Here is a 13300-nt window from a genome sequence, read left to right on the forward strand (position 1 = left end):
TCCACTTGCGCACCACTGATGTAAATTGGGTCGTGTGGTCCGCTACTCCTTCTGAAGTCAACAACCAATTCCCTCGTCTTGCTGACGTTGAGGGATAGGTTATTGTCTTTGCACCATGCCACCAGGTTCTTAATTTCCTCTGTGTACTCAAACTCATCATTACCCGAGATACGGCCTACAATTGTTGTGTCATCAGCAAACTTATATATTGAGTTTGATGGAAACTTGGCTACACAATCATGGGTGTACAGCGAGTACAGCAGGGGGCTGATTACACAGCCTTGCGGGGCACCGGTGCTCAGAGTGATTGTAGAGGAGAGCTTGTCCCCTATTTTTACAGCCTGGCTCCTGTCTGTGAGGAAGTTGAAGATCCAGCTGCAGATCTGAGTGCTAAGGCCCAGGTTCCGGAGCTTAGGAATCAGTTTATTTTGAATGATGGTATTAAAGGCAGAGCTGTAGTCAATGAAAAGGAGCCTTACGTATGCTTCTTTATTCTCCAGGTGTTCTAAGGAGGAATGTAGGGCCAGAGAGATGGCATCTGCTGTTGACCCGTTGCTCCAGTAGGCAAATTGCAAAGTGTCAAGGTTAACCGGTAGGCTGTGGTTGATGTGTGCCATAACCAATCTCTCGAAGCACTTCATAGCAATTGATGTCAGAGCCACAGGTCGATAGTCATTCAGGCATGCCACCTTGCTCTTCTTCGGCACTGGGATTATCGTTGCCTCCTTAAAACACGAGGGGATCTTAGACTGAAGCGAGGAGCAGTTGAAGATGTCAGCAAACACTCCAGTTAGCTCACTTGCACAAGCCCGGAGAACCCATCCTAGGACGCCATCTGGGCCCGTCGCCTACCTTGGATTTATCTTCAGGAAGGCCCTTCTAACATCCTCCTCGGTGATGATGAATATCGATGCCACCAGGTCCGGTTCAACCGGAGAGAGCGGGACGCTCCTGTTCAAATCTTGCGTAGAATACGTTAAGTTCGTCAGGAAGAGAAGCGCTACAGTTACTGATATTCCCAGCCTTTTCTTTGCACCCAGTGACCTCATTTAGACCCTGCCATAGTCTACTGGCATCCCCTTGGTTAGCCTGGGCTTCCAACTTGGCTCGATATTGCCTCTTGGTGCCCTTAATGGCTTTCCGGAGTTCACGCCTGGATTCTGTGTAGCGACTGGTATCCCCGGACCTAAAAGCTGCTGCTCTAGCCTTCAAAAGGGACTTGACCTCATAATTCATCTGAGGTTTCCGGTTAGGGAATACCCGGATCGTCTTGCGAGACACACAGTCCTCCGTGCATTTCCAAATAAAGTCTGTGACAGCTGAGGCATACTCATTGAGGTTAGTTGCCGAGTCCTTGAATACTAACCAGTTCACCGATTCAAAGCAGTCACGGAGGACCTCATCTGTTTCCTCCGTCCAACGCAACACTGCTTTTGACACCATGACCTCCCGCTTCAGTTTCTGTTTGTAAGCCGGGAGGAGGAGTACGGCCTGATGGTCTAATTTTCCGAAGTGAGGTCGTGGGACGGAATGGTAGGCATCCTTGACTGCTGTGTAGCAGTGGTCAAGTATATTCAGGCCTCTAGTGGGGCAGGAGACCTGTTGGTATAACTTTGGCAGCACCTTTCTGAGGTTGGCATGGTTAAAGTCCCCGGGTGTAATGAGCAAAGCCTCCGGATACCTGGTCTCAAGTTCACTGATGTTGGCATACAGTATGTTCAAAGCACATTCCATGTCCGCCTGGGGAGCAATGTAGACCGCTGACAGTATGACCGAGGTGAATTCCCATGGCAGATAGTAGGAACGACACTTCACCGACAGGTGTTCCAGGTCCGGGCTGCAGGAGCTTGTCAGTGCCACTGTGTCCGAGCACCACCCAGTGTTGATCAGTAGGCAGACACCATCTCCCTTCGTCTTGCCCGAAGATGCCATGCGGTCCATCCGATGGATCGAAAGTCCCTCCGGTCGGATGGCACAGTCGGGGGTGGCAGGGGAGAGCCAGGTCTCGGTGAAACAGAATACACAGAGGTTCTGCATCTCCCTGCAGTAGGTGAGTCTCCCTTTAAGATCATCTACCTTGTTCTCAATGGCTTGCACATTAGCTAGTAGGATGGTGGGCATAGGGACTCTGAAGCCCCTCAGCTTCAATCTGACCAGCAGCCCAGCTCTTTTCCCACACTTCCTCGGTAAATAGTGCATGTTTCCAGGTTTCCATCGATGCAGTGTGTCGTTGTCAGCTCTTTGAGGTTGGTGGACGCGTCCCATGGGGATCGATCGGTGGGTTGCGTCGTCGGGCGCTCCGGGTCGGGCCGAGTGATGGGGGAGGCTCAGCTGCCACTTCCAGCTGCCGGGGGCCTGGGCTGTCCACTGGGTCAGGCCCTGGAGCCGACACTTAATCCTGGAGGGCCGGGCTCCTGGCTGAAACAAGACCGTCAACCGAGTCACGGTTGAGGAGGCCTCCGCTCCAGCCGAGCCTCGGGCTCGATTTCCGAGGTCGGCGGCGGAGGCCTCACTTCCGGCAGCTGTGGATGGCTGAATCAGAATCAGAATCAAGTTTAATATCATCGGCATATGCCGTGAAGTTTGCTAACTTAGCAGCAGCAGTAGTTCAATGCAATACATGATAAATATAGTAAAAATAAATGAATTATACTAAGTATATATATGTATATTAAATAGTTCAATTTAAAATAGTTCACAAATGGAAATAATATTTTAAAAAGTGAGGTAGTGTTCATGGGTTTAATGTCCATTTAGAAATCTGATGGCAGAGGGGAAGAAGCTGTTCCTGAATCACTGAGTGTGTGCCTTCAGGCTTCTGTACCTCCTTCCTGACTGTAACAATGAGAAGAGGGCATGTCCTAGGTAATGGTGAATCTTAATAAAGAATACCCGACATTGATGCAGCCAGTTAGAATGCTGTCCATGGTACATTTGTAGAAATTTGTGAGTATTTTAGGTGACATACCAAGTCTCCTTAAACACCTCATGAAATATAGCTACTGTCTTGCCTCCTTTGTAGCTGCATCGGTATGTTGGGTCCAGGTTCGGTCCTCAGAGATATTGACACCCAGGAACTTACCCAGGAGCTTGAAATTGCTCACTCTTTCCAACTTCTGATCCCTCTATGAGGACTGGTGCATGTTACCTTGTCTTACTCTTTCTGAAGTCCATAGAACCATAGAAACTACAGCACAGAAACAGGCCTTTTGGCCCTTCTTGGCTGTGCCGAACCATTTTCTGCCTAGTCCCACTGACCTGCACACGGAGCATATCCCTCCATACACCTCCCATCCATGTATCTGTCCAATTTATTTTTAAATGTTAAAAAAGAACCTGCGTTTACCACCTCGTCTGGCAGCTCATTCCAAACTCCCACCACTCTCTGTGTGAAGAAGCGCCCCCCAATGTTCCCTTTAAACTTTTCCCCCCTCACCCTTAACCCATGTCCTCTGGTTTTTTTCTCCCCTTGCCTCAGTGGAAAAAGCCTGCTTGCATTCACTCTATCTATACCCGTCATAATTTTATATACCTCTATCAAATCTCCCCTCATTCTTCTACGCTCCAGGGAATAAAGTCCTAACCTATTCAACCTTTCTCTGTAACTGAGTTTTTCAAGTCCCGGCAATGAGCTCTTTTGTCTTATTGACGTGGAGTGCACGGTTGTTACTATGACACCACTCAACTAGTTGGTATATCTCGCTCCTGTATGCCCTCTTTGTCTCCATCTGAGATTCTGCCAACAATGGTTGTATCATTAGCAAATTTATAGATGGCATTAGAGCTGTGCTTAGCCACACTGTGATGGGTATTTAGAGAGTAGAGCAGTTTCCCTGAAGTATGCCAGTGTTGATTGTCAGTGAGGAGGAGATGTTATTACAGATCCATACAGATTGTGGTCTTCTGCTTAGGAAGTCAAGGATCCAATTGCAGAGGAAGGTACAGAGGTCCAGGTCATAGTTTATCGCAACCATTACAAATCACTATATTATTTGCCACTCAAGGAGCAAATTAAATTTAATAACTTTTAAAGAAAATGTAATCCTGTGACAAAAATGTGGTTTTAGTTTTAGCCCTAGTTTTAGTTGAAATGTGTCCTTTAAATCTAGTTTCTACATCATAAGAGTTTTTACAAAATGATGTAGGGATATATCTCAGTATTGATTTAATTTTGTAAGTACTGTTTACAGGAGTGAAGTGATTTGCATTTATGGGATATCCTGTTAATCTTTCTTTTAGTATATAATTAACAATATATTTTTAATGTGCTGGTTATAATCTCAACTAAAGTAATTGGGGTAAATTCCTGTCTTTCAAGTCTGTGTACTAATCTAACTGACCAGAATTTACCCTCTTACCAGTGTTTATCTCATTAAAATCAATGAAATGAAAATCAAAGAGGTTTATAGCAGCAAGTGTAATTCTTCAAATTATCTCCGGACAATGATGATAAATATTTATACAGAAAAACTTTATTCTAGACTTTAATTTGAAATGAACCTGTCAGTTTAAAACCTCTGACTTACTTTGGATCCTTACATAGAAGTATATAATACCTTGTGTTTTAGTGACAGAAGTTCAAGGAAGAGATATATTATTTGCCAATTATTATTAATAATGACTTTTTGTTATTTTATTCATTGATATAATTGGTCTAAGATTAATTGCTATTAAGGCAGAACTATAAGAAAGAAATATTTTGTGCTTTAAACTTAAAAATCACGTTGAAAAAATACTGAAAATCTTAAAAAAAGAAACTCCAGATGCTGCAATCTGAAATAAAAACAGAAAATCTGACAGCTGTTTATGGTCTCAGTAAACCCTGCAGAAGCATCTTAATGTAATTACCAGACAGAGTTTTCTAATTTGTTATCCTTGGCCACATTTTTACATATTACCTAGTGTAAAGTGTTGCAAGATGAAAACTGTACTGCAGCAAAAATGATTTGGTGACATCTATGTACTTTGATCGTAAATTTACTTTATACTTTGATTTTGAGAGATGTATCTAAAGCAGTTAGTTACAAATAAAAGCAACACACATCAAAGTTGCTGGTGAACGCAGCAGGCCAGGCAGCATCTATAGGAAGAGGTGCAGTCGACGTTTCAGGCCGAGACCCTTCGTCAGGACTAACTGAAGGAAGAGTGAGTAAGGGATTTGAAAGCTGGAGGGGGAGGGGGAGATCCAAAATGATAGGAGAAGACAGGAGGGGGAGGGATAGAGCCAAGAGCTGGACAGGTGATAGGCAAAAGGGGATACGAGAGGATCATGGGACAGGAGGTCCGGGAAGAAAGACGGGGCGGGGGGGACCCCAGAGGATGGGCAAGGTGTATATTCAGAGGGACAGAGGGAGAAAAAGGAGAGTGAGAGAAAGAATGTGTGCATAAAAATAAGTAACAGATGGGGTACGAGGGGGAGGTGGGGCCTTAGCGGAAGTTAGAGAAGTCGATGTTCATGCCATCAGGTTGGAGGCTACCCAGACGGAATATAAGGTGTTGTTCCTCCAACCTGAGTGTGGCTTCATCTTTACAGTAGAGGAGGCCGTGGATAGACATGTCAGAATGGGAATGGGATGTGGAATTAAAATGTGTGGCCACTGGGAGATCCTGCTTTCTCTGGCGGACAGAGTGTAGATGTTCAGCAAAGCGGTCTCCCAGTCTGCGTCAGGTCTCGCCAATATATAAAAGGACACATCGGGAGCACCGGACGCAGTATATCACCCCAGCCTTCTCACAGGTGAAGTGTTGCCTCACCTGGAAGGACTGTTTGGGGCCCTGAATGGTGGTAAGGGAGGAAGTGTAAGGGCATGTGTAGTACTTGTTCCGCTTACACGGATAAGTGCCAGGAGGGAGATCAGTGGGGAGGGATAGGGGGGACGAATGGACAAGGGAGTTGCGTAGGGAGCGATCCCTGCGGAATGCAGAGAGAGGGGGGGAGGGAAAGATGTGCTTAGTGGTGGGATCCCGTTGGAGCTGGCGGAAGTTACGGAGAATAATATGTTGGACCCGGAGGCTGGTGGGGTGGTAGGTGACGACTTCTCCACTGACACCCCCAGCCTCCCCCCTCACCCCTCTGATCCCAGCTCTCATCCGTGCCGGGTCTTTACCATTCCCTCCGACCTTCAACTGTCGGAGGCAGAGCGCTCTGTCCTCAGTAAGGGCCTCACCTTTGTCCCCCTTCGCCCACACCTCAGCGAGTTCCGTGTTCGCCATGATGCGGAACTTTTCTTCCGCCGTCTCCGTCTCCGAGCCTACTTCTTCGGCAAGGACTCTTCCACCCCCACCGATGACCCCTTCTCCCGTCTTCAACCCTCCTCTTCTTCATAGACACCCCGCTCTGGTCTTCTGCCTGCTCTGGATCTCTTTATCGCTAATTGCCGACGGGACATCAACCGTCTCGACTTCACTGCACCTTTTCCCCATTCCAACCTCACTTCTTCGGAACGCTCTGCTCTCCACTCCCTCCGCACTAATCCTAACCTTATTATTAAACCCGCCGATAAGGGGGGTGCTGTTGTAGTCTGGCGTACTGACCTCTACCTTGCCGAGGCACAGCGACAACTCGCGGATACCTCCTCTTATTTACCCCTCGATCGTGACCCCACTAAGGAGCACCAGGCCATTGTCTCCCACACCATCACCGACTTTATCCGCTCAGGGGATCTCCCATCCACTGCTACCAACCTTATAGTTCCCACACCTCGCACTTCCCGTTTTTACCTCCTACCCAAGATCCACAAACCTGCCTGTCCTGGCCAACCTATTGTCTCAGCTTGCTCCTGCCCCACCGAACTCATTTCTGCATACCTCGACATGGTTTTATCCCACCTTGTTCAATCCCTTCCGACCTATGTTCGTGACACTTCACACGCTCTTAAACTTTTCGATGATTTTAAGTTCCCTGGCCCCCACCGCTTTATTTTCACCATGGATGTCCAGTCCTTATATACTTCCATCCCCCATCAGGAAGGTCTCAAAGCTCTACGCTTCTTTTTGGATTCCAGACCTAATCAGTTCCCCTCTACCACCACTCTGCTCCGTCTAGCGGAATTAGTCATTACTCTTAATAATTTCTCCTTTGGCTCCTCCCACTTCCTCCAAACTAAAGGTGTAGCTATGGGCACCCGTATGGGTCCTAGTTATGACTGCCTTTTTGTTGGCTTTGTGGAACAATCTATGTTCCGTGCCTATTCTGGTATCTGTCCCCCACTTTTCCTTCGCTACATCGACGACTGCATTGGCGCTGCTTCCTGCACGCATGCAGAACTCGTTGACTTTATTAACTTTGCCTCCAACTTTCACCCTGCCTTCAAGTTTACCTGGTCCATTTCCGACACCTCCCTCCCCTTTCTAGATCTTTCTGTCTCTGTCTCTGGAGACAGCTTATCCACTGATGTCTACTATAAGCCTACTGACTCTCACAGCTATCTGGACTATTCCTCTTCTCACCCTGTCTCTTGCAAAAACGCCATCCCCTTCTCGCAATTTCTCCGTCTCCGCCGCATCTGCTCTCAGGATGAGGCTTTTCATTCCAGGATGAGGGAGATGTCTTCCTTTTTTAAAGAAAGGGGCTTCCCTTCCTCCACCATCAACTCTGCTCTCAAACACAGCTCCCTCATTTCACGTACATCTGCTCTCAATCCATCCTCCCCACCCCACTAGGAATAGGGTTCCCTTGGTCCTCACCTACCACCCCACCAGCCTCCGGGTCCAACATATTATTTTCCGTAACTTCCGCCACCTCCAACGGGATCCCACCACTAAGCACATCTTCCCCCCCTCCCCGCATTCCGCAGGGATCGCTCCCTACGCAACTCCCTTGTCCATTCGTTCCCCCCATCCCTCCCCACTGATCTCCCTCCTGGCACTTATCCGTGTAAGCGGAACAAGTGCTACACATGCTCTTACACTTCCTCCCTTACCACCATTCAGGGCCCCAAACAGTCCTTCCAGGTGAGGCAACACTTCACCTGTGAGTCGGCTGGGGTAATATACTGCGTCTGGTGCTCCCGATGTGGCCTTTTATATATTGGCGAGACCCGACGCAGACTGGGAGACCGCTTTGCTGAACATCTACGCTCTGTCCGCCGGAGAATGCAGGATATTCCAGTGGCCACACATTTTAATTCCACATCCCATTCCCATTCTGACATGTCTATCCACGGCCTCCTCTACTGTAAAGATGAAGCCACACTCAGGTTGGAGAAACAACACCTTATATTCCGTCTGGGTAGCCTCCAACCTGATGGCATGAACATTGACTTCTCTAACTTCCGCTAAGGCCCCACCTCCCCCTCGTACCCCATCCGTTACTCATTTTTATGCACACATTCTTTCTCTCACTCTCCTTTTTCTCCCTCTGAATATACCTCTTGCCCAACCTCTGGGTCCCCCCCCCCCCCGTCTTTCTTCCCGGACCTCCTGTCCCATGATCCTCTCGTATCCCCTTTTGCCTATCACTTGTCCAGCTCTTGGCTCTATCCCTCCCCCTCCTGTCTTCTCCTATCATTTTGGATCTCCCCCTCCCCCTCCAACTTTCAAATCCCTTACTCACTCTTCCTTCAGTTCGTCCTGATGAAGGGTCTCGGCCTGAAACGTCGACTGCACCTCTTCCTACAGATGCCGCCTGGCCTGCTGCGTTCACCAGCAACTTTGATGTGTGTTGCTTGAATTTCCAGCATCTGCAGAATTCCTGTTGTTTGAGTTACAAATAAAATCTTATTTTGCAAGCTTATGAAAACTAATGTTTGATATGAAAGTAGCGAGGATGTGTGTACCTGGTATTACCGTGCATGGGGTTGACTGAGTGACTAAAAGTTCCCAATTTATGCTAGCTGTTAGTAAATTTGTTGAAGTATTGAAACCTGCAAGCATACCTTAGGAGCTAAGCAGCAATGGAGTTGTGAAGATGTTTGGAAATTAGCACATGGGATTTAATAAAGTAGTGAGTTTTGGAGTTTGATTGTTCAAAGATCTAGAAGCAAAGATAAGGAGAGATTGCTAGGATTTGTGTTCCTCAAAAAAGTGACCCACAAATCTGCCAGCTGGGATGGAATTCTAAAATGTAAGAGAAATGGATGAGAATTCAATATCATTGTAGATTGGGGTATATATATATATATATTTATATTTATATACACACACAGGGGCCTCCAGTTAATTGGGCCATTGGTTAATCAGGGCAGCCATTTATCTGGGACAACTCTTAAAGAACAAAAACTAAATTGAGAAAAGAGCTGGCATTCTCTTTGTTAATTAGGGACAGCATAACTGCTTAATCAGGGCAGGTGACAATTGCCAGACAGTTTCTAACTACAGTCAGTGGCTTGCACTGTGTGGCTGTTAGTCACTACACTGTGTTTAGAGTGATCAATTTTTAAAATAGTGTCAGTTGCACGAGTTTGTGTTCAAAAATCAATGTTTTTTGTCACTGATAGCGAGAAATAAGAAGTAAGACAATTCTGAACTGTTTTGCTCACTGTGCTTTCAAGTATTTGGGCTTGGAGATGCCAGAAACAGCCGGGAGTGAAAATGAAATGATTCCACTACTTCAACAAATTAGGAATTAAAATGAGTTTGAAGGTATCGACAATCATCCTGAATATTACAATGAAAATGAAGGTGTGGAGGATGCAATCATCAAAAGTATTGTGTGAAAACAGTCTGTTATCTGCACGAGGTGTCTACACTGATTTTGTTCATTTGCAGTCAATCAAAAGAGCATGGCAAATGAATTCCTGCATGGATAACGATTAGGAATGAATAACAGTTTGATAGTACTGTAGAGGTATTGGTCGTGTTCTAATTGATTCTGTATTCCATTTAAATACATAAATTGCTACTCTGTTAAAAGCTAATTTGCCTTTCTTTAGTACTGTTTAACTATTTTCATGAAACTTTGGCTAATTGGGGTAGCCACTTAATTGGGCCAAAATGTATTCTAATTAACAGGAATCCACTGTATTTCTTTTGTAATTTATAGTATTTTTTTGAACCGTACTGCTGCCACAAAGCAACAAATTTCATGATGTACTGCATGTCGGTGATATTAAACCTGATCTGAGTTGCTGGAGTTTGGAAACATTATAGAACTGTGAATTTATGTGTGCAGTGGAGGTGGAACTGAGGTACAGCAGAAAGTTTGGGGGACCATGGGAGGGATTGTGAGATGCAAGGTATGTGAGAAAGATGTGTATGCCTCACATTGCTGGGAGCGATATATTGAAGATTGAGAGCAATGATGAGATGCCGTAGATTAATAAGCAATGACGAGGGTTCTGGAGATGCTGAGGAACGGGAGGGTTAATTCAATTCTGGAAGTAATGATGTTTTTTTGAGTAGTTTTAAGGATCTGCTTCCTACAGGCAATGAGTCTCCTCCTTGTGGTCTAGCACCAGCCAGTGAGTAATGAGATGCTTTGCACGCATTTTTCAGTTCTGCTAGATTCTCTTCCCGAGAACTTTGGTTGATTGTTCAGTGGCCAACTTGTAAGCTGAATCACTCCTGTGAGTACTTCAGTGGTTTCTCACGCAATTTCGTAATGCCACTGCTTGTGGTCAGTCAATGAATATGCAATTTTATGATTGTAATATAAATGGTTATTATTAAAATACTGAATGCCTGACTGAGAAGCTCAGCATTTAACTGTCCATGGAGAACTGTTGCAATATATTTTTAAATTCATTTTTCAGGATCTTGGTGTCAGTAGTAAGGCTAGCATTTATTAGCCATCCCTAATTCCATTTGAGAAAGTAGCAGAGATGCATAGGGCCCACATGTCTAAAGATAAACTAGCTCGTTTTCACTCCCATATAAATCCTATTTGTGACAGATGTCACTCTGAAGTGGCTTCTTTGACTCGTATGTTCTGGTCCTGCCCTCTCTTGGAAAAATTTTGGAAAGGTATCTTTGATATCATTTCAACAGTTTTGCGTTTTGATTTACAACCCCATCCTATTACGGCAGTTTTTGGTTTGCCAACGATGGAACATAGCTCTCTATCCTCTTCAGCCTGTCATACGATCGCATTTGTTACATTAATGGCCAGAAGATCCATTTTACTGAATTGGAAAGAGACCAATCATTCTGCTACATTTCAATGGTTTTCTCAAACTATATCATGTTTACATTTAGAAAAAGTCAGAAGTGTCATTTTTGATCTTTCGGTTAAATTTGAAGAGACCTAGAAGCCATTTATTCAACATTTTCATATGATGTAGTTTGACCTTTTCCGAATCCTTTTTACTAACTTAAAATATATGAATAGAGGAGCGGAGTTGACAACATTAATGAATGTATTCGATCTAATATATTGGTTCAGCCCTGTTTTGTCCTGTTTGGTTTTTTGGGGGAGGGGGTTTCTTTGCGATATCCTTTTTATTTCTTTTTTTCTTCATGATTAATTATATTAAGAGCTTGGAAGTCTATTACACTTCTACTGTTTGTAGTTTCTCTTGTGTATGTTTATTACCAATAATGTAATTCCAATCTCTTTATATCACTATTGTTATTATGTTTATGAACTTGAAAACTAATAAAAATATTAAAAAAGAAAGGGAAATTAACAGAGAGCCTGCTGGCCTATTTCAGAGAGCACTTTGAGTCAACTGTGTGGGATGAAGGTGGTGATGAGCTGTAGTTTTGAATTGCTGCTGAAAATGCTCCCACAATCAGCCTGCCATCCTTCTGCTGAAGGTGCACCCCCACTTACTGTGAGGAGGAGGTTTCAGCATTTAAACCCAACAATAATCAAGCAATGACATATTATCTCCCAAGTTAAGCTGGTGTAAGACTTTGAAGTTTGAGATGACAAGGTCCTGAGGTTGAGGGTTGATGTTTTGTCATGTTGTTGTGGTTTGTTTACAGCAGTGATGCACTGGTGATGGAAGGAATCAATGTTCTGATTGGTGGAGAGGATGCTCATCAATGGGCTACCTTGTCCTGGATGGTATTGAACATAGGAAGGAAGGAGTTGGTTTAGCAGAAGTAATGCAGCAGATTAATGAGTATCAGTTTCCCAGACAAATTAATGAAACTGATGATTTCTAGAGAGAAGCTACTAATTTTCAAATTCTGTACCTGGCAAATGATAAAAGTGACCCAATAGACCCAACAGCAGTAACTGATATAACATCGTCAACCCTTTTTACTTTTAGTAAAGCAAGCCCTTGACTGTAACTTTAAAAATAAAAGACTTAATTGCTGGCTTATTGACAACAGACTCTTTTCTATGTGTTTTACAAGGAAATCCTTTGAATTTGAAGATGCTGTCAGTCTTCAATCATCGCATTCCCCTTCTCCTACTGAAAATGGTACATCCACTTCGCCTCTGGAGGTACACAGCAGATTTAGTTCAAAAAGCACTTTAGCAGAAGAGAATGCGTATGAAGACATCATAGGTAAGAGCTCCAAAAATCATTGTGAGGACATAAATTTGCATCTTAAAGCACTGGTCATTCACAAAAAGTCCTGTATTATATTCTAGTCACAATATTTATGGAATGCACTTGTATATATGTTTACAGCTTTTATATTGTCATCATTGTGGTTGCAATGAGAGAATCACCATTAAAAGAGGCTCCTAACAAGGCATTTAAGTATTCAGTTTGTGTTGTGCATATGAATATCAAAATAATATTTAGATACAAAAGCATATTTACTTTAGTCAATGATATGATGTGGCTTTTAACCTCCAATTGGATATTTACATAAAAATTTGAGTGAATCTTCATCTTGGACATCTCTGAGAACCTGACTAAAGCTTGTGGGATGTAGATGTGCAAAACATTTTCTCATGGAAGTTATGGGTTTTAAAAAAACAGTTACTGTGTTGAATGACCCTACAATACTGTAAATATGAGTCTTAAAACCAGTTAAAATAAAACCTGAGAGTTTTTGAGGTATTTTGTTTACAATTAAAAATCACACATGGTTAGCATCTTTATTGGTGGAGTTGTTCACAGTGTGGCGAGTAGTTGTGACATTGATGTGATGGTGAAATGGACGATGAAGTGGCAGATGGAGTTTAATCCTGATAATTGTGAAGTGATGCATTTTGGGAGTACAAATGAGAACAGGACAAACTAGGAATGGTCAGCCCTGAGGGTACTGACATACTGAAGAACCTTGCTCTGCAAAACTAATGATCTTTGAAGATGACAGTGCAGGTAGATAAGGTGGAGAAGATATATGGCATACTATCAGGGCACTGACTGCAAGAGCTGAGAAGTTATATTCCAACTCTATTAAATCTCTGTCGTACCTCAACTGAAGTAATGTGTGCAGTTCTGGTCCCTGCACT

At 44.1% G+C, this 13300-nt stretch overlaps 1 protein-coding gene across 6 annotated transcripts in view; it reads left to right on the forward strand.

The window, feature by feature from the left end:
- The window catches only part of dennd2b (DENN domain containing 2B), a 521803-nt gene that overhangs the window by 331452 nt on the left and 177051 nt on the right, over window positions 1–13300 (forward strand). For all 6 annotated transcript variants that reach the window (XM_063061873.1, XM_063061872.1, XM_063061875.1 and 3 more), the window contains one exon: window positions 12244–12398. In XM_063061873.1, coding sequence (XP_062917943.1) covers window positions 12244–12398 — 155 coding nt within the window. The remainder of the gene's footprint in view (window positions 1–12243; window positions 12399–13300) is intronic.

The sequence above is a fragment of the Mobula hypostoma genome, chromosome 11, assembly GCF_963921235.1.
Source record: "Mobula hypostoma chromosome 11, sMobHyp1.1, whole genome shotgun sequence".
NCBI lineage: Eukaryota > Metazoa > Chordata > Chondrichthyes > Myliobatiformes > Myliobatidae > Mobula > Mobula hypostoma.